Source organism: Phocoena phocoena, chromosome 8 (assembly GCF_963924675.1).
Source record: "Phocoena phocoena chromosome 8, mPhoPho1.1, whole genome shotgun sequence".
NCBI classification, from domain to species: Eukaryota; Metazoa; Chordata; class Mammalia; order Artiodactyla; family Phocoenidae; genus Phocoena; species Phocoena phocoena.
Window position 1 is genome coordinate 18,266,003 of NC_089226.1, and position 23,579 is coordinate 18,289,581.

Here is a 23,579-nt window from a genome sequence, read left to right on the forward strand (position 1 = left end):
CACGTCTCTTAGCCTGTATTTTTATTTTAACATCTTTATTGAAGTATAATTGCTTTACAATGGTGTGTTAGTTTCTGATTTATAATAAAGTGAATCTACTATACATATACATATATCCCCATATCTCCTCCCTCTTGTGTCTCCCTCCCACCGTCCCTATCCCACCCCTCTAGGTGGTCACAAAACACCGAGCTGATCTCCCTGTGCTATACGGCTGCTTCCCACTAGCTATCTCATAAATATCATTTTAACTAGGCCACACAACTGTCAGAATAAAGAGAGAAAAGTTTTTTGGTTTTGTTTTTTCTGCTTTTAAGGCTCTATCAGTACTGTTACTCAGAACTCAATCAAAACTGAGTCCAGCACTTAAAAACTAACCGAATGCTGGGGGAGACCTCCAAGATGGCATAGAAGTAAGACGTGGAGATCACCTTCCTCCCCACAAATACATGAGAAATACATCTACATGTGGAACAACTCCTACAGAACACCTACTGAATGCTGTCAGAAAACCTCAGACCTCCCAAAAGGCAAGAAACTTCCCACGTACCTGGGTAGGGCAAAAGAAAAAAGAAAAAACAGAGACAAAAGAATAGGGACAGGACATGCACTTCTGGGAGGGAACTGCGAAGGGGGAAATGTTTCCACACACTAGGAAGTCCCTTCATGGCGGAGACGGGGGTATTGGGGAGGAAGCTTCAGAGCCACGGAAGAGAGCGCAGCAACAGGGGTGCAGAGGGCAAAGTGGAGAGATTCCTGCACAGAGAATCAGTGCTGACTAGCACTCACCAGCTGGAGAGGCTTGTCTGCTCACCCGCCGGGACAGGTGGGGGCTGGGAACTAAGGCTTGGGCTTCGGAGTTCAGATCCCACGGAGAAGATGGGTTGGCTGCATGAACACAGCCTGAAGGGGGTTAGTGCACCACAGCTAGCTGGGAGGGAGTCCGAGAAAAAATCTGGACCTGCCTAAGAGGCAAGAGACCATTGTTTCAGGGTGCACGAGGAGAGGGGATTCAGAACACCGCCTAAATGAGCTTCAAAGATGGGCATGAGCCACGTCTATCAGCTTGGACCCCAGAGACAAGCATGAAATGCTAACACTGCTGCTGCAGCCACCAAGAATCCTGTGTGCAAGCACAGGTCATTATCTACACCCCGCCCCCCAGGAGCCTGTGCAGCCCACCACTGCCAGGGTCCCGTGATCCAGGGACAACTTCCCCAGGAGAACACACGGCGTGCCCAAGGCTGTTGCAACATCACGCCGGCCTCTGCCACCACAGGCTCACCCCACATTCCAATTATAACTACCGTACCCCTATCTACCCCCCTGCCTGAATGAGCAAGAGCCCCCTAATCAGCCACTACTTTAACCCCCTCCCGTCTGGGTGGGGAACAGATACTTGAGGGCAACATACACGCAGAGGTGGGGCCAAAACCAAAGCTGAACCCCAGGAGCTGTGTGAACAAAGAAAAGAAAGGGAAATTTCTCTGTGCAGCCTCAGGAGCAGTGGATTAAATCCCCCCAATCAACTTGATGTACCCTGAATCTGCAGAATACCTGAATACACAATGAATCATCCCAAAACTGTAGTGGTGGATTTGGAAGCAACTGGAGACTTGGGGCTTGCTGTTGGCAACTGATTTGTTTCTGATTTTTATGTTTATCTTAGTTTAGTGTTTAGCACTTATTATCATTGGTGGATTTGTTTATTGGTTTGGTTGCTCTCTTCTTTTGTTTTTTTATTATTTTTTTATTTTAATAATTTTTTTCTATTTATTATTATTTATTATTATTCTTTCTTTCTTTTTTTTCTCCCTTATCTTCTGACCCATGTGGCTGACAGGGACTTGGTGCTCTGGCCTGGTGTCAGGCCTGAGCCTCCAAGGTGGGAGAGCCAAGATCAGGACATTGGACCACCAGAGACTTCCTGAGCCCTTGTAATATCAATCAGTGAGAGCTCTCCCAGAGATCTCCGTCTCAACACTAAGACCCAGCTCCACCCAACAGCCAGCAAATTCTACTGCTAGATGCCCCATGCCAAACAACTAGGAAGACAGAAACACAAACCCACCATTAGAAGAGAGGCTGCTTAAAATCATACTAACTTCACGGAAACCCCAAAACACACCACTGGACATAGCACTGCCAACCAGAAAGACAAGGTCCAGCCCCACCCACCAGAACACAGGCACCAGACCCCTCCACAATGAAGTCTACACAACCCACTGAGTCAACCTCACCCACTGGGGGCAGACAACAAAAAGAAAGGGAACTATGAACCTGCATCCTGCAAAAAGGAGACCACAAACACAGTAAGTTAAACAAAATAAGAAGACAGAGAAATACGCAGAAGATGAAGGAGCAAGGTAAAAACCCACCAGACCAAACAAAAGAAGAGGAAATAGACAGTCTACCTGAAAAACAATTCAGAGTAATGATATAAAGGTCATCCAAAAACTTTGAAATAGAAGGGAGAAAATACAAGAAACATTTAACAAGGACCTAAAAGAACTAAAGAGCAAACAAACAATGATAAACAACACTATAAATGAAATTAAAAATTCTCTGGAAGGAATCAATAGCAGAATTACTGAGGCAGAAGAACAGATAAGTGACCTGGAAGACAAAATAGTGGAAATGAGTACTGCAGAGCAGAATAAAGAAAAAAGAATGAAAAGAATTGAGGACAGTCTTAGAGACCTCTGGGAAAACATTAAACACACCAACATCCAAATTATAGGGATCACAGAAGAAGAAGAGAAAAGAAAGGGTCTGAGAAAATATTGGAAGAGAGTATAGTTGAAAACTTCCCTAACATGAGAAAGGAAATAGTCAATCAAACCCAGGAAGCGCATGGAATTCCATACAGGATAAATCCAAGGAGAAACACACCAAGACACATATTAATCAAACTATCAAAAATTAAATTCAAGGAAAAAATATTAAAAGCAGCAAGGGAAAAGCAACAAATAACATACGAGGGAATCCACATAAGGTTAACAGCTGATTTTGCAGCAAAAACTCTGCAAACCAGAAGGGAGTGGCAGGACATATTTTAAGAGATGAAAGTGAAAAACCTACAACCAAGACTACTCTACCTAGCAAGGATCACATTCAGATTCGATGGAGAAATTTAAAAAACCTTTACAGACAGCAAAAGATAAGAGAATTCAGCACCACAAAACCAACTTTACAACAAATGCTAAAGGAACTTCTCTAGTCAGGAAACACAAGAGAAGGAAAAGACCTACAAAAACAAACCCAAAACAATTAAGAAAATGGTAATAGGAACATACATATCGATAATTACCTTAAATGTAAATCGATTAAATGCTCCAACCAAAAGACACAAACTGGCTGAATGGATACAAAAACAAGACCCATATATATGCTGTCTACAAGAGACTCACTTCAGACCTAGGGACACATACAGACTGAAAGTAAGGGGATGGAAAAAGATATTCCATGCAAATGGAGATCAAAAGAAAGCTGGAGTAGCAATTCTCATATCAGACAAATGGACTTTAAAATAAAGACTATTACAAGAGACAAAGAAGGACACTACATAATGATCAAGGGGTCAATCCAAGAAGTAGATATAACAAATGTAAATATTTATGCACCCAACATAGGAACACCTCAATACAGAAAGCAAATGCTAACAGCCATAAAACAGGAAATGGACACCATCATAGTAGGGGACTTTAACACCCCACTTTCACCAATCGACAGATCATCCAAAATGAAAATATATAAGGAAACACATGCTTTAAATGACACATTAAACAAGATGGACTTAATTGATATTTACAGGACATTCCATCCAAAAACAACAGAATACACTTTATTCTCAAGTGTTCATGGAACATTGTCCAGGAGGGACCATATCTTTGGTCACAAATCAAGCATTGGTAAATTTAAGAAAATGGATATCGTATCAAGTATCTTTTCTGACCACAACGCTATGAGACTAGATATTAATTACAGGAAAAATACTGTAAAAAATACAAACACATGGAGGCTAAACAATACACTACTAAATTACCAAGAGATCACTGAAGAAATCAACAGGAAATTAAAAAATGCCTAGAGAAAAATGACAATGAAAACACGATGACCCAGAACCCATGGGATGCAGAAGAGCACTTCTAAGAGGAAAGTTTATAGCAAAACAATCCTACCTCAAAAAACAAGAAAAATCTCAAATAAAAAACCTAACCTTACACTTAAAGCAATTAGAGAAATAAAGAACAAAAAAAAACCCCAAAGTTAGCAGAAGGAAAGAAATCATAAAAATCAGCTCAGAAATAAATGCAAAAAAAAAATGAAGGAAACAATAGCAAAGATCAATAAAACTAAAAGCTGGTTCTTTGAGAAGGGAAACAAAATTGATAAACCATTAGCCAGATTCATCAAGAAAAAAAGGGAGAAGACTCAATCAACTGAATTAGAAATAAAAAGGAGAAGTAACAACTGACACTGCAGAAATACAACGGATCATGAGAGATTACTACAAGCAACAATATGCCAATAAAATGGACATCCTGGAAGAAATGGACAAATTCTTAGAAAAGCACAACCTTCCAAGGCTGAACCAGGATGAAACAGAAAACATAAACAGGCCAACCACAAGCACTGAAATTGAGACTGTGATTAAAAATCTTCCAACAAACAAAAGCCCAGGACCAGATGGCTCCACAGGCAAATTCTATCAAACATTTAGAGAAGAGCTAACACCTATTCTTCTCAAACACTTCCAAAACATAGCAGAGGGAGAAATATTCCCAAATTCATTCTATGAAGCCACCATCACCCTGATACCAAAACCAGACAAAGATGTCACAAAAAAAGAAAACTACAGGCCAATATCACTGACGAACACAGATGCAAAATTCTTTAACAAAATATTAGCAAACAGAATCCAACAGCACATTAAAAGGATCATACACCATGATCAAGTGAGGTTTATTCCAGGAATGCAAGGATTATTCAATATACACAAATTAATCAATGTGATACACCACATTAACAAATTGAAGGATAAAAACCATATGATCATCTCAATAGATGCAGAAAAAGCTTTCAATAAAATTCAACACTGATTTATGATAAAAACTCTCCAGAAAGTAGGCATAGCAGGAACCTACTTCAACATAATAAAAGGCATATATGACAAACCCACCACAAACATCGTCCTCAATGGTGAAAACTGAAACCATTTCCTCTAAGATCAGGAACAAGACGAAGCTGCCCACTCTCACCACTATTATTTAACATAGTTTTGGAAGTTTTAGCCACAGCAATCAGAGAAGAAAAAGAAATAAAAGGAACCCAGATCAGAAAAGAAGTAAAACTGTCACTGTTTGCACATGACATGATACTATACATAGAGAATCCTAAAGATGCTACCAGAAAACTACTAGAGCTAATCAATGAATTTGGTAAAGTAGCAGGATACAAAATTAATGCACAGAAATCACTTGCATTCCTACACACTAATGATGAAAAATATGAAGGCGAAATTAAGAAAACACTCTCATTTACCATTGCAACAAAAACAATAAAATACCTGGCAATAAACCTAACTAAGGAGACAAAAGACCTGTATGCAGAAAATTATAAGACACTGATGAAAGAAATTAAAGATGATACAGATGGCGAGATATACCATGTTCTTGAATTGGAAGAATAAACATTGTGAAAATGACTATACTACCCAAAGCAATCTACAGATTCAGTGTAATCCCTATCAAACTACCACTGGTATTTTTCACAGTAGAACAAAAAATTTCACAATTTGTATGGAAACACAAAAGACCCCAAATAGCCAAAGCAATCTTGAGAAAGAAAAACGGAGCTGGAGGAATCAGGCTTCCTGACTTAGACTATACTACAAAGCTACAGTAATCAGGACAGTACGGTACTGGCACAAAAACAGAAATATAGATCAATGGAACATGATAGAAAGCCCAGAGGTAAACCTATGCACTTATGGTCACCTTATCTTTGAAAAAGGAGGCAAGAGTATACAATGGAGAAAAGACAGCCTCTTTGGTAAATGGTGCTGGGAGAACTGGACAGCTACATGTAAAAGAATGAAATTAGAACACTTCCTAACACCATACACAAAAATAAACTCAAAATGGATTAAAGACCTAAATGTAAGGCCAGACACTATAAAACTCTTAGTGGAAATCACAGGCAGAACACTCTATGACATTAGTCACAGCAAGACCCTTTTTGGCCCACCTCCTAGAGAAATGGAAATAAAAACAAAAATAAACAAATGGGACCTAATGAAACTTAAAAACTTTTCTACAGCAAAGGAAACCATAAACAAGATGAAAAGACAACCCTGAGAATGGGAGAAAATATTTGCAAATGAAACAACTGACAAAGAATTAATCTACAAACTATACAAGCAGCTCAATATCAAAAAACCAAACAACCCAATCCAAAAATGGGGAGAAGACCTAAACAGACAGTTCTCCTAAGAAGATATACAGATTGTCAACAAACACATGAAAAGATGCTCAACATCACTAATCATTAGAGAAATGCAAATCAAAACTACAATGAGGTATCACTCCACACTATTCAGAATAGCCATCATCAAAAAACCTACAAACAATAAATTCTGGAGAGGACATGGACAAAAGGGAACCCTCTTGCACTGTTGGTGGGAATGTAAATTGATACAGCCAGTATGGAGAACAGTATGGAGGTTCCTTAAAAAACTAAAATTAGGACTACCATATGACCCAGCAATCCCACTACTGGGCATATACCCTGGAAAGCCATAATTCAAAAAGAGTCATGTTCCACAATGTTCATTGCAGCTGTATTTACAATAGCCAGGACAAGGAAGCAACTTAAGTGTCCAGCAACAGATGAATGCATAATGATGTGGCACATATATGCAATGGAATGTTACTCAGCCATAAAAAGAAACGAAATTGAGTTATTGGTAGTGAGGTTGATGGACCTAGAATCTGTCATACAGAGTGAAGTAAGTCAGAAAGAGAAAAACAAATACTGTATGCTAATGCATATATATGGAATCTAAAAAAAAATGGTTCTGTAGAACCTAGGGGCAGGACCGGAATAAAGATGCAGACATAGAGAATGGACTTGAGGACACGGGGTGGGGGAAGGGTAAGCTGTGATGAAGTGAGAGAGTGGCATGGACTTACATATACTAACAAATGTAAAGTAGATAGCTAGTGGGAAGCAGCCACATAGCACAGGGAGATCAGCTTAGTGCTTTGTGACCACCTAGAGGAATAAGATAGGGTGGGTGGGAGGGAGACGCAAGGGGGACGAGATATAGAGATATATGTATATGTATAGATGATTCACTTTGTTATAAAGCAGAAACTAACAAACAATTGTAAAGGAATTATACTCCAATAAAGATGTTAAGAAAGAAAAAAAGAGAACAAAAAAGGTACATGCACTCCTACGTTTATAGCAGCACTATTCATAATAGCCAAGACATGGAAAGAACCTAATCTTCCATCAACAGATGAATGGATAAAGAATTGGTACATATATATCAATACAATGGAATACTAGTCAGCCATAAAAAAAGAATGAAATAATGCCATTTGCAGCAACATGGATACAACTAGAGATTATTACACTAAGTGAAGTAAGTCAGAAAGAGAAAGACATATAACATATGGTATCACTTATATGTGGAATCTAAAATATGATACAAATGAACCTATCTATGAAACAGAAACAGAATCACAGACATAGAGAATAGACTGGTGGTTACCAAGGGAGAGGGATGGAATGGGAGGTGGAGTTAGCAGATGTAAGCTTTTTTATATAGAATGGATAAACAACAAGGTCCTACTCTATAGCACAGAGAACTATATTCAATAATCTATGATAAACCATAATGGAAAAGAATATTTTAAAAAGAATATATATAATATACATATATAATGTACAGTGAATCACTTTACTGTACAGCAGTAATTAACACACACTGTAAATCAACTATACTTCAATAAAATTTTTTTTTAAAAATGCCCAGATAGAATTGTGGCTCATACCCCACTGACTACACGTGGCTGGACAGAAATGTGGGCTTGCACTCCATTTACAGCTAGGGTACAACCAACTGCTGCCAGCTCTCAGGGCAATTGTCCTTCTTTCTCTTGGTTATCTTTGAATTTGGGGAAAGTAGTATGTTTTGCACCCTCTTTGGGAACACTTCTTACGTCCATGGAGTTGTTCAGTACGGTCAGGAGTACATACTACTTGTCCTGGCTAAAACCTAACAAGATATTTGAAAGGATTTTTTAAAGTAGCTTTATGGTGAGAAGTTGGCCAATTTTTATTTTATTTTATTTTAAAATAAAGCCACCACGTGGCCTTGCAGGATCTTAGTTCCCTGACCAGGGACTGAATCCAGGCCCACCGCAGTGAGAGCACAGAGTCCTAACCAGTGGAGTATTCCCAGAATTTGGCCAAATTAAAAGCTGATATTCAGAGCCTAATAGGAACTTTCCTTTTTGGCCATGCCCCTAATCTAAAATGAAACTACATGCCCAGAGGGAAAGAAAAACATTCTGAACCCTTTGTGGGAGGATTTACTGAAACATTACAAAGAGAACCTAGGAACCTTTTCACTTCTATCTTAGTAAAGATCTTTGGCTAAATATAAAGAAGCAAATTGAAGATAATGTACTCTTTTTTTTTTAAGATTTTTTGATGTGGACCATTTTTAAAGTCTTTATTGAAGCAATTACAATATTGCTTCTGTTTTATGTTTTGGCTTTTTGGCCTCGAGGCATGTGGGATCTCATCTCCCCAACCAGGGATTGCACCCACACCCCCTGCGTTGGAAGGCAAAGTCTTAACCACTGGACCACCAGGGAAGTCCCTCAACCCAATCTCTGAGGAATTAAAAACTGTCTGACAAACTGAAGACAACTTGTACAACTTGTCTTACAAATTGAGTCTTCACAAGAACGAAAAATCTCAGCTATCCTTTTTTACCAATCCCCAAACAACCCATCTTCATCTCAAAAGGTTTGTAGGTATTGAAAAAACTCAGGCTTTAGGAAACAAAAGCCCTTCTAGGAGAAACTTATATTCTTTCTCTGTGCCTTTGAGATATATTTAAATGTTCTACCCCGTCTTCTCTAGGAACTGAGGGCCATCTCTTTAAAATGCAAACTTCAGGGAGGTCATTCTTATCAGAAGGGGAAAAAAAAGAGAGAGAGAAAAAAAGGCTATTTGGAAACTAGGTGAATAAAAAAATCTTAAAAACCTTCACTACCAATATTAGTGAAAAGTTTAAGCCACCTGAGCAAGTAACCTGAACTTATTCTATCTGCCAGATACACAATTTGGATCCAGCTGTTCTTTTATAAACTAGTGAGTTTTGCATTATCATATATGTGTCATGGCTAAAATTTTTAAATGAAAGCTGTAAGATCTCTGCTTGCATCTGTCTGTATGTTTATATATGTCTATGTATGCATGTTATAGATATGTGATATTTTTCTACCTCTGGGTGGTATTGCCAAAATGAATTTGTAAAGAGGTCTGTTTGATTGACTTAAATTAAATATACTCTCAGGAATATAGAAATTACTGAAATGTTTTTCAGGTTCATGTGATCTAGGATAATCTTTAGTAAATAAAAGCTAGTTTAAGTTTGTTGGTTTAATTAAAACAGGAATTTTTTGTATTCAAATATAATATAGATATACAACTTCTATTCTACCTCGGTTTACTAAAAGTTAAATAAGCTCACATTATCTCTGTTACATAATTTGTCAGCAAGAAAGATAAGATGATGACTAGCATTTAATGTCACGTGAAGCTTTCATAAGTAATCTAAACACGATTGCCAAGAATAAGTAAATTAAATACATATAAAAGTTTATTAATGAATTTTTCAACAGTAATTATGCTTTATGATAAGTCTACATAAAAATTGTTTCTAAATCTTTTTAAAAACTTGAAATGTTAAAGTTATATTGAGATAAGTTAAATGATGACTATTCATCGAATAGCTAGATCATTTTCAACTAAGATAAAATACTGAAACATTAATTACTGAGCATAGGTTTAACCACTTTTGGCTTCCTTTTACAGAGGAACTAAAGATATTTGGGTTTATTAGTAAACATGTTTTTTGAGGCATTGAAAAATTTACTATAAGGAAGAATATACATCCAGAAATTATTAAATGCATTTATAAATTTGGCAATCATCAGAATGCTAGCGCGACCAACAGTCCACAATTGCTAACCTCTTAGTTTCCACTTGGACTTAAGGACTCTAAGGGTTAAGAATTCCAATCAGGGGGAGGTCAAGATGGCAGAGGAGGAGGATGTGGAGCTCACCTTCCCCCACCAACACATCAAAAATACATCTACATGTGGAAAAATTCTCACTGAAAACAAACTGAGACTGGCAGAAAGACTCTTGTATAACCAAGGCTGTAAGAAAGATCCACACAGAGTTGGGTAGGAAGGGAAGAGAAGCAATCAGGTCAGGACCGGCACCCCTGGTAGGGGACAAAGATGAGGAGGGAGATTACACAAGCTCAGAGATCCTCCCTGAGGATCGAAGGATCTAAGGTAGAGCCACATATTGGGCAACCCAAACCTGGGGGTTTGACACCAGGAAGATGAGTCCCCTTAGCTGGTTTGAAAATCAGTGGGACAAACAAGAGGGCTGTAAGAAACCTAGACTCTGCTCATGAAGAGCACACACACACTTGCTCACTCCCAAAACAAGGTGGAGGAAGCTGACTGGAATTGCACAGGACTCTGGCCAGTTTCCCACAACCACCCCAGCACAAGCCCCAGCCTGAGTCGTGTGCCCACTCTAGCCACTCTTGCCCCATGGCAAAGCTCCACACTAGAGCAGCAGCTGTAGTGGCTGAGGGGAGTGTGCAGTTGTGAGGGACAGAGCTGGCTCAGACCCAGAATGGCATCTGAATGGGGCAAGAGTGGCCATTGCTGACACTTGTGGAGGCAGCACATAGGAAGTGGTCTGGAACTCTGACTGAGGCCAGGACTACCACAGCTCATGCCTCTACCCACATCAAGTACCCACAGTAGCCCCTCTTGCTCCAGCATAGCTCACCTCTAGGGCAAGAATGCTGCTGCTGAGAATGGGGAGAGCACACACTTAGAGGGAATGGAGCCACCTCAGACCCAAACCTAAAGGCATCTGCTCTAGTAACTAGGGAACAGACCCCACCCCCAATAGGGAGGTGGTGGCAACTGAGAAGAGGAGAAACGCAGGCTCACACCTAGCTCCAGTTCTAGTCCTTCAGTCTCCAGCCCCACCTCCTACCAAGGCGATAGCCACCAGCATGCCCTGGGGGAAGACATGATTCATGCTTATGCCAGATCCAGCTCTCCAAACAAACTCACTGGGAACACACAGACTGTGTAAGGATGCTTCCACATAAGGATACTGGTTCAAGATCAAAATAGGTAATATTTGACCTAATGTCATAGAGAAGTTAAGCAAAATAAGAAGACAGAGGAATTTGTTTCAAATGAAAGAACAAGAGAAAACCCCTTTAAAAAAAAAACCCACTAATGAAACAAAAATAATGTACCAAATAAGGAGTTCAAAGAATTAGTAATAAGAACACTAACAGAATTAGGGAAAAGAATAGATGAACACAGTGAGAATTTTAACAAGGAATTGGAAAATATAAAAAAAGAACCAGTCAGACCTGAAGAGTACAATAACTGAAATGAAAAACACATTGGTAAGAATTAACAGCCGACTAGCTCATACAGAAGATGCATAAGTGGTCTGGAAGACAGAATTACGGAAATCACCTAATCAGAACAACAAAGAGAAGAAAAAATTAAGAAAATGAGAACAGTTTAAGGGACCTGTGCCACATCAAGAATACCAACACTGGTACTGTAAGGGGCCCAGAAGGAGAAGAGAGAGAGAAAAGGATCAAAATGCATTTGATGAAATTATGGCTGAAAAGTTCCCAAACATGAAGAAGGAAACATATCCAGGTACAGGAAGCACAGAGGGTCTCAAACAAAATGAACCCAAACAAACCCAGAACACAATATATAATTAAAATGGCAAAAGTAAGAAATAGAAGAATTCTAAAAGCAACAAGAGAAAAACAGTCACATACAAAATCAGCTGATTTTTCTGCAGAAACATTGCATGCCAAAAGAGAGTGCCATGATATATTCAAAGTGCTGAAATGGAAAAATCTGCAATCTAGGATACTTTACCCAGGAATATTATTATTTAGAATTGAAGGAGAGATAAAGAACTTCTCAGACAAGCAAAAACTAAAGGAGTTCATCGATACTAAATCTACTTTAAGAGAAATGTTAAAGGGTTGTCTCTAAGTGGAAAAGATTCAACTAAAAGTAAGAATCTATAGCACCGAGGACATTTAAGTCAAGGGTAGAAGAGGAAGAGCCCATCTGAAAAGATGCTATTTTCTCCCCACGAGAAAAATAATGGGGGAAAAAATTCTTTTGTAAAACATTATCTCTGCCACCTTCAAGCCCCCTCACAAAAAATTTCAAAATGCTTTAAGTAAAATCTCACTAATACAGTCAAAAAAAAGAATCTATAGGAAAAGAAAAATCCCACTCAGAAAGGCAGATATATAGTAAAGCCTGTGGATCAACTACTTAAGTTAGTACAAAGATTAAAAGACAAAAATTTGTAAAATCAACTATAATTAAAATAAAGAGTTAAGGGATAAACACGAAGATATAAAATATGGCATCAAAAACACAAAACATGGGTGGGGGGAGTAAAAATTATAGATGTTTTAGAATATGTTTGAACTTAAATGACTACCAGTTTAAAAGATATAGTTATAGGTTAACATATATTAAACCCCATGGTAAACACAAACCAAAAACCTATAATAGATACGTAAAAACTAGACAGAAAGGAACACAAGGATACCACTAAAGAAAATCATCAAACCACAGGGGAAGAAACTAAAACATGAAGAAAAGAACAGAAAAGAACTACAAGAACAACCAGAAAACAAGTAACAATATAGCACTAAGTACATGTACATACCTTACAATAATCACTTTAAATGTCAATGGAGGGACTTCCCTGATGGTGCAGTGGTTAAGAATCTGCCTGCCAATGCAGGGGACATGGGTTTGAGCCCTGGTCCGGGAAAATTCCACATGCTGTGGAGCAATGAAGCCTGTGCACCCCAACTACTGAGCCTGTGCTCTAGAGCCCATGAGCCACAACTACTGAGCCTGCACACCACAACTACTGAAGCCCACATGCCTAGAGCCCATGCTCTGCAACAAGAGAAGCCACCGCAATGAGAACTCCACACACCACAACGAAGAGTAGCCCCTGCTTGCCACAACTAGAGAAAGCCCACGTGCAGCAATGAAGACCTAACGCAGCCAAAAATAAATAAAATTAAATCTTAAAAAAAATAAAACTCAACGGACTAAATGTCCCAAACAACAGACATAGGGTGGCCGATTAAAAAAAAAACAAAAAACAAAAAACCAAGACCCACGCATATGCTGCTTGCAAGAGACTCACTTCAGAGCTAAAGACACACACAGCATAAAAGCAAGAGGATGGGGAAAGATATTTCATGCAAATGGAAACAAAAAGAAAGCAGGTATAGCAATACTCATATCACAAAAAATACTTTAAAAACAAAGACTATAAAAAAAGACAAAGAAGGGAATTATATAATGATAAAGGAATGAATACAAGAAGAAGATGTAACACTTATTAACATACATGCACCTAACATGGACCACCTAAATATATAAAGCAAATATTAACAGACATAATGGAGAAATTGACAATAATAGCATAATAGCAGGGGACTTTAACACCCCTAATTACATCAATGGATAGACCATCCAAACAGAAAATCAGTAAGGTAACAGCAGTCTTAAATGACACGTTAGACCACTGGAGTCAACACACATCTACAAGGCTTTCCATTAAAAAATAGCAGAATACACATTCTTTTCAAGACCACATGGAACATTCTCCACGACAGATCGCATGGTAGGTCACAAAACAACTCTCAACAAACTCTGGAGGACAGAAGTTATATCAAGCATTTTTTGCAATCACAGTAGCATGAAACTAGAAATTAACTACAGGAAGAAAAACAGAGAAAACACAACATGGGGTGACAGAACAAAATGCTACTAAAAATCCCATGGGTCAGTGAAGGAATCAAAATGGGAATCAGAAAATACCTCGAGACAAATGAAAATAAAAACACAACTTTCCAAAATCTAGGGATGCAGCAAAAGTACTTCTAAGAGGGAAGTTTACAGCAATACAGTTCTAAGGTCTACATAGAGAATCCTAAAGATGCCACCAGAAAACTACTAGAGCTAATCAATGAATTTGGTAAAGTTGCAGGATACAAAATTAATGCACAGAAATCTCTTGCATTCCTATACACTAATGATGAAAAATCTGAAAGAGAAATTAAGGAAACAATCTCATTCACCATTGCAACAAAAAGAATAAAATACCTAGGAATAAACTCTACCTACGGAGACAAAAGACCTTTATGAAGAAAACTATAAGACACTGTTGAAAGAAATTAAAGATGATACCAACAGATGGAGAGATATACCATGTTCTTGGATTGGAAGAATTAATATTGTGAAAATGACGATACTACCCTAAGCAATCTACAGATTCAATGCAATCCCTATCAAATTACCAATGGCATTTTTTACAGAACTAGAACAAAAATTTTTTTAATTTGTATGCAGACACAAAAGACCCTGGATAGCCAAAGCAGTCTTGAGGGAGAAAAACGGAGCTGGAGGAATCAGGCTCCCTAACTTCAGACTATACTACAAAACTACAGTAATCAAGACAATATGGTACTGGCACAAAAACAGGATAGAAAGCCCAGAGATAAACACACACACATATGGTCTAATCTATGATCTAATGGTCTAATCTATCTAAGCTAATCTATGACAAAGGAGGCAAGGATATACAATGGAGAAAAGACAGTCTCTTCAATAAGCGGTGCTGGGAAAACTGAACAGCAAATGTAAAAGAATGAAATTAGAACACTCCCTGACACTATACACAAAAATAAACTCAAAATTGATTAGAGACCTAAATGTAACACTGGACACTGTAAAACTCTTAGAGGAAAACATAGGAAGAACACTCTTTGACATAAATCACAGCAAGATCTTTTTTGATCCACCTCCCAGAGTAATGGAAATAAAAACAAAAATAAACAAATGGGACCTAATGAAACTTAAATGCTTTTGCAAAGCAAAGTAAACTACAAACAAGATGAAAAGACAACCGTCAGAATGGGAAAAAATATTTGCAAATGAATCAACAGACAAAGGATTTATCTCCAAAATATATAAACCACTCATGCAGCTCAATATTAAAAAAACAAACAACCCAATCAAAAACTGGGCAGAAGACCTAAATAGACATTGTTCCAAAGAAGACATACAGATGGCCAAGGAGCACATGAAAAGCTGCTCAACATCACTAATTATTAGAGAAATGCAAATCAAAACTACAATGAGGTATCACCTCACACCAGTTAGAATGGGCATCATCAGAAAATCTACAAACAACAAATGCTGGAGAGGGTGTGGAGAAAAGGGAACCCTCTTGCACTGTTGGTGGGAATGTAAATTGATACAGCCACTATAGAGAATAGTATGGAGGTTCCTTAAAGAACTAAAAATAGAATTACCATATGACCCAGCAATCCCACTACTGGGCATAAATCCAGAGAAAACCATAATTCAAAACGACACATGCAGGGCTTCCCTGGTGGCGCAGTGGTTGAGAGTCCACCTGCCGATGCAGGGGACACGGATTCGTGCCCCGGTCTGGGAAGATCCCACATGCCGCGGAGCGGCTGGGCCTGTGAGCCATGGCCGCTGAGCCTGCACGTCCGGAGCCTGTGCTCCGCAACGAGAGAGGCCACAACAGTGAGAGGCCCGCGTACCGCACAGACACAAAAAAGACACATGCACCCCAATGTTCATTGCAGCACTATTTTACAATAGTCAGGTCATGGAAGCAACCTAAATGCCCATCGACAGACGAATGGATAAAGAAGATGTGGTACATATATACAATGGAATATTACTCAGCTATAAAAAGGAACAAAATAGGGTCATTTGTAGAGACATGGATATATGTAGAGACTGTCATACAGAGTGAAGTAAGTCAGAAAGAGAAAAATAAATATCGTATATTAATGCATATATGTGGAACCTAGAAAATGGTACAGATGAACTGGTTTGCAGAGCAGAAATTGAGACACAGAAGTAGAGAACAAACGTATGGACATCAAGGGGGGAAAGCGGCAGGGGGTGGGGGTGTGATGAATTGGGCGATTGGGATTGACATGTATACACTGATGTGTATAAAATGGATGACTAATAAGAAAATAAATACATTTTGTGAGGATGGCCAAAAAAAGAAACAATGTGGTACTAGTACAAAAACGTCATATAGCTCAATGGAACAGAATAGAGAGCCCAGAAATAAATCCACACACCTGTGGTCAATTAATCTTCGACAAAGAGGCTAGAATATACAATGGAGAAAAGATAGTCTCTTCAACAACTAGTGTCAGGAAAGCTGTACAGCCACATGTAAATCAATGAAGTTAGAACACTTCCTCACACCATAAACAAAAATAAACTCAAAATGGCTTAAAGACTTAAATACAAGACATGATGCCATAAAACTCCTAGATGAGAACATAGGCAAAACATTCTTTGACATAAACCATAGCAATGTTTTCTTAGGTTAGTCTCCCAAGGCAATATAAATAAAAGCAAAAATAAACAAATGGGACCTAATCAGACATATAAGGTTTTACACAGCAAAGAAAACCATCAGCAAAATGAAAAGACAACCTACAGAATGGGAGAAAATATTTGCAAACGATGCAAGTGACCAGGGCTTAATTTCTAAAATACACAAATGCTCATACAACTCAATAACAAAATACAAACGACATAATCAAAAAATGGGTAGAACACCTAAATAGACATTTCTCCAAAGAAGACATACAGATGGCCAACAGGCACATGAAAAGCTGCTCAACACCACTAATTATTAGAGAAATGCAAATCAAAACCACAATTAGAAATCACCTCACACTTATCAGAATGGCTATCATCAAAAAATCTACAAATAACAAATGCTGGAGAGGGTGTGGAGAAAAGGGAACCCTCCTACACTGTTGGTGGGAATGTAAATTGGTATAGCCACTATGGAAAACAGTACGGAGGTTCCTTAAAAAACTCAAAATAGAGCTACCATATGATCCAGCAACTCCAGTCCTGAGAATATATCTGGAGAAAACTATAATTAGAAAAGACACATGTGCTTCAATGTTCACAGCAGCACTATTTACAATAGCCAAGACATGGAAACAACCCAAGTACCCCTCAACAGATGACTGGATTAAGAAAAGGTGGTATATGTATATACAATGGAATATTACTCAGCCATTAAAAAAAGAATGAAATATGGCCATTTGCAGCAACATGGATGAACCTAGAGAATATTATACTTAGTGAAGTCAGAAAAAGACAAATTAATATGATCTCACTTGTATGTGGTATCTAAAAAATAATACAAATGAATCTATACACAGAACAGAAACAGACTCACAGACATAGAAAACAAATTTATGGTTAGCAAAAGGGAAAAAGAGGCAGGGGGAGGTATAAATTAGGAGTATGGGATTAACACATACAGACTACTGTACATCAAACAGATAAGCAACAAAGACTTACTGTATACCACAGGAAACAATATTTGATACATTGTGATAACCTATAATGGAAAATAATCAGAAATATGTAGGTAGATAGATATAACCTAATCACTTTGCTGTATACCTGAAACTAACACAATATTGTAAATCAACTATACTTCAATTAAAAAAATAAATACATAGAATTTTTAAATTATTTGAGGGAAAATTAACAAATTTATAATATTAGGCTCTACTACTTTTAAAAATGTTAAAGCTTTTCGTTCAAGGTCTTTTAAAAATGTTCTTCAAAAGAGTTTTCAAAATGCCCCCAACAAGGTCAGAGATTATCTCCTATTGTATTTTCTGGTGATTATTACTGGTATAGATAAATGTTATTTTTACAAGTTTATTTTGTATCCAGCTCCTTGCTGACTCTGTAAATGCTAACAATTTGCTAACTCTGGTGGGGGTTTTTTGGTGGACAATAACAACATCTGCAAAAAATAAAATTAAAAAAGAAAAGAAAAATGAAAAATAAGACAGTTTGCTTCTTCCCTTACAATTCTCATACACTTGTTTGTTTGTTTTGTTTTATTGTTCAGGACTTCTAAAGTGGATAACATTTTTGTCTTATTCCTGACCTTGAAAGGAACTTGGGTTCTGTTAATTTTTATTTTTAATTATATCTCATTTTCTTGTTTCTTGTCCCTTTTGATTTACTCTATTGCTTTGTACCAACCACATGGGTCTTATTGATTTTATTGCTGGGGTGCAGTGGACCTATTTTTTTTGTTTAAGCTTTATGTGTGTTCTAAAGTACAAAAGGGTTGACAACCACCAGTCTATAACCATTGTTCTCACAATTACCTGACTTGATTGCATGTGAGGCTTTTGAAAAACATAAACTCTCGGGCAAGGCATTTAGTGATCACGATTCAGCTGATCTGGGCAGCAGCTTGAGAATCCATATTTTTAGAAAAGTTTGCAGGAACCTCTCACTATCAATAAGATTTGGAAATTACTGAATTTGAGAACCTATAAAAACATCATCTAGTGTTAAAAGGATAAAAAGGAACCTCTAAGGTTCTAAAGATTTTTCAGTAAGAAGTTAACAGATGCTTAGGTGGTTTGGGGGAAAATGTGGAGGTGGCCAGCCATCCTGGAAGAGGTGTATTAATAAAGAGTGAGAGCTGAAGGAAAGAAAGGTCAGCTCCAGAAAATAAAAACAGTTACTCATTAAAATGTATCAACAGAATGCAAAAAAGGAGTGGCAAGAAAGAGAGAGTTAAAAAAGAGGGCATAGCATAAAGCCATATTAAAATTAGACTTAACCCCCAGGGTAATGAGAAGCCATTGAAGGGATTTAAGCAGGGAGGGATGTGAAGAGAGTTTTGCTTGAGAAGGACTGATTTAGCAACAATGGAGAAAATTAATGGGTGAGAAAGCGGAACTGAAGCTTTGACCCTTGGGATGACTTCTACAATTCAGGAAATAAACAATGGTGACTTGAACTATAATACAGTTGGGGAAGAAAAGACTACTAGACAAGGGTAAAAGATATACATAAGTAGAACTAACAGAAGGTAATGATGACTGGTGATAAGATGTATAAGAAAAGGAACAGTAAATGCACTGGAATCAATTAATTACTCATAAGTATTCTCTGAGCTCTATATTTTGGATTTAATGTATTTATCTACAACTGTTCAGGCATTCTCAAAAACACTGAGGTTAAAGATAAATGTGTAGTATACATTTTATTCAAAATTGTCAGAGTTTAAAGAAAATTGATGATAATATGTAAATAAATATTCAAACACAGAATAAGTAAAAATAATTTGGACAGGTTCATTTCATAGTATGTCACATTCCTTGCCCCTTCAGTTTGGTTCACTCTAACTTACCCATTTCTCTCCGCCACTGGAACAGCTCCACAAAGTCCCCATACCCTAAAACATCACCGAGCCTGTTAAAGTCACCAACAGAGACTGAGCTGAGAATAAAGGGGATCATGGAGAAACTAGACCAGCTGATCCCACCCAGACCCTTCACCCACATGAGCTCCACCACCAGCGCCACACCCAGCAAAGCCACCCTCCTCAGCCCTCAAGACACATACTGCAGGGGGGATCAGCTAGACGTCCTGCTGGAGGTGAGGGACCACTTGGGACGCAGAAAGGAATATGGCGGGGATTTCCTGAGGACCAGGATGTCCTCCCCAGCTCTGAAGGCAGGCGCTTCGGGAAAGGTGACAGACTTCAATGGCACCTACCTTGTCAGCTTCACCCTGTTCTGGGAGGGCCGGGTGTCTCTGTCTCTCCTGCTCATCCTCCCCAGTGAAGGGGTGTCGGCTCTCTGGAGGGCAGGGAACCAAGGCTATGACAGGGTGATCTTCACGGGCCAGTCTGCCAATGGTACCTCCCATGTCAATACTGATTGCGCCCTGGTTTTAAATTCAAGTGCTGAACTGTGTGAGAACCTGGATACTCGTGTCCAAGAATTCTACTTTCTGACCTCAACACATACTCTGTGAGGCCCTGACTGACATGACCACCAGGAATGGAGAAATTTCTTATCGTACTGTCAAGGAAGAAGCTTTTTTTCACAGCTAAGTATACTTTTAGATACCCTGAGAGGTGCCCACAGGCAGAGCTACATTGCGTACCTCAATTAATATTGAGCATGGGGCTTCCCTGGTGGCGCAGTGGTTGAGAGTCCGCCTGCCGATGCAGGGGACACAGGTTCGTGCCCCGGTCCGGGAAGATCCCACGTGCCGCGGAGAGTCTGGGCCCGTGAGCCGTGGCCGCTGAGCCTGCGCGTCCGGAGCCTGTGCTCCGCAACGGGAGAGGCCACAATGGGGAGAGGTCCGTGTACCGCAAAAAAAAAAAAAAAAAATTGAGCATGACCCTCTCAGATGCCTCTTTAAGGTATGATCAGGTATGCGGCATCTTCCTGAGCCCCCTGTTCATGACTCCTACCACCAGGGTTGGCATTCTCACTCAGATGTTCAATAAAAGAGGGCTACCCAAGGTGAGCTATATTATATATGCCTGTCCTTCTCCATGATGACCGGTATTCTCAGATTCAGTCATATCTTTTACTGTAGACCTAGGTTTTACAAAATATGTTCAATGGAAAAGTATTCTGCTGTGTTAGTTAATAGATGTTACACCAGAAAAGGATTCCTTGATAAGTGTATGGTAACATCCATGCTTCTTCATCCCCCATATCATATTCTGTAGATTCTACCTCTTAAGTATCTTTCGCATTTATCCATTTCTCTCCATGATTACTGCTCTTACCTGAGTTCAGATCATCATCATCTCATCTAGATTACTTGTCACAGATTCCTTTCTGCCTAGCCTACCCTCTCTAATCCATTGTCCACACTGCAGCCTGAGTCATCTTTCCAACGATCCAACTCCTTCCTACTGGTCATCTCCAATTAATCTCAAGATCAGGTATTCTCAGATATTCTCAGATATCAGGTTGGAGGAGCCCTTCATACTCCCTGAGTTGTGATCTAGTGATTCTCGGAAGCCTCCAGTTGAACAGACCTCCATAAACTGGGGTGTAAGCGTGTTTCTCATATCAATCATGGCAGTGTCAATGCCAAGATTTTCTCCCATTCCTCACAAACATACTTACTTCCTGGTCTGCCAGCTCTACCATAAGCTGCAAAACACTTCATGAGTCACTTTGGGAATTTACAAATGATAACTTATATGCCACCACAAATCCCAGAACCTGTGGGCCAATCCCTGAGACAACCTATCAGTTCCAGACTCTTTGGCTACTTTGCTAACTTTCTGTAAGTCTCAGTCCATTTCCTTTTCCCTTTCCATTCTTTTTTTTCCCCCCAGGGATCCATTTTTTTTCCTGGGAATTCACTTTCCCTAAGCTTGGCCATAGAGTGGAATGCTAGGTTCTCAGAAACCCCTTTCTCAGCAGTTTTCTAAGTCAAGCTTACAGTCTTTTCCCCTTAAGCTCCCAAAAAATACGCTAAGAGGAAGTAAAGTATGGATAGCAAACATGGAAAAATAACATGTATTTCAGATCTTACAGAGTTATTCAAGTGTTGGCTTCTGATCAATAGTCTTCGATTCCCTTCTGAAACAAGTAAAAGCACAGTTGGGTTTCTGTTCTTTCCCTTTGATCTCTGATGGTACCCCTCACCAAATCTCTTCCTACCCAGTAAGTGTCCTTATGCCTAAGTCCCAGTAAGGATGAAAATGTGTTGATCCCTTCCTTTCTCTGGATTGAACCTGAAGAGACATCCATAGTAGCGAATCAGGTACCACTTATATCCGTTGTACTACCTGGCACCTGGGTCCCCATTCCCCCGTGCCCCCTTTCTGCCTGCTACCGCTTACCTACACATGTACACAGGATTGGAACAAAGAGTGAATCAAAGGGAGAGTAAGGGCTTTGAAGTAGGAGAGTCAGATAGTCTTTCATCAACTGGAGGAAAGAAATGCAGTGTATATTTATTCATGCCTCAGACTGAACATGACTTTCTGCCAGCCACTTTGTGAGGTATTAGGGACACAGCAGTGGACCAGGCAAATGTATTACCTTCCTTCGTAAAGCTTACAACCCTCGGAAAGCAAGTTTCTAGGAAAAATGGAAGGTAAACATAGCAGAAAACATACACAAAGAGGGAAGCAGGAACCCTGTGAGAAGAGGTCTTCATGCCAGGCTAAGAAGCCTGAAACCCTTAGGTGAGTGATGGGGATTTTAAATAAACAACTTTAAAATAAAGGATTTTAAGCAGTAATGTAGTTGCATTTGCAATAAGAAAGGATGCTCTGGCAGTTGTGTTGAAGAATTTAGGTGGGATAAGATTGAGACGGCCTGGGTAGAGGCTGACAGTAATCTAAGAAAAATATTGTATGAACTTGAATAAGTGATGTGTAAGTAGAGAGAGAGGAGGACTTTCAGATTAGATAAATACTTTGAAACTAAAATTCCAGGACACACTGATTGCATGTGACAGAAGAGCAGAGCTGCCCTGGACTTCAAGGTGCTCCCAGAAAGTTAAATAGTTTTCCTAATGCATATACAATGGATATACAATAAAAAATCCTAATTCATATACAATGCCCAATAGATACAATATTTACAACAACCATAATAGCTTGCAGTTGTAGCAAATTTTAAATTATCCTTCACTCACAAGCTTCTATTACTTGTATTGTGTCAACAGACAGCAGGGTAATTTGTTGTCTTATATTTTTGAAGGTCCAGTATAGGAGTTGAAATGATGAAACATCTTAACCACATTGATGTCTCCTGATATAACAGTGAGTTTGCTTTGTCCTGTGGTAGGTGGTGCTTGGCATGGATCTTCTAAGAGACATTCTGACACAGAGGAAACTTTATCAGAATCAACCCTAACAATCACGATTTTCCAGGAACACCATTCCTAGCAGGAGTCTGTGGTGTCAATCACCTTGGATTTTAAAGAGAGAAATCAATTCAAGGAAATTATTTCAAACTCTTTTTATAACAGATTTCATCTCAATTTATCCCAAAGGGGAAAGTATTCATACCCTACATCCATATTTAAACCCAGGAATGCATCTCCTAGAGTCAGTGATTCTGTCTGGGGGACATTCTGTACAAATCTCTGATGGATACCCACAGCTCCAGAGTAGGAACATTTTGGTTTAGTTAGCCGAATTCTCTGTGGGCATACCTTCCTAACTTTTAGTGGATGCACTTAGCAGTTTTATATGGAGTTTTCCGTTTCATTAAATGTGTTTTAGTGTTAAACACAAAGCCATGTTACTTACGAAAGAACAATGTT

The 23,579-nt window shown here is 38.8% G+C and overlaps 1 protein-coding gene across 1 annotated transcript; it reads left to right on the forward strand.

Annotated features, from left to right (window-relative positions):
- The first annotated feature begins 19,781 nt into the window (after positions 1 to 19,781).
- LOC136126514 (NXPE family member 1-like) lies at positions 19,782 to 23,066 on the forward strand. Its single transcript, XM_065881685.1, is given in 3 exon segments — positions 19,782 to 20,284; positions 20,286 to 20,374; positions 23,008 to 23,066. Coding segments are annotated over 3 exon segments (651 nt in total).
- The last annotated feature ends 513 nt before the right edge of the window (positions 23,067 to 23,579 follow it).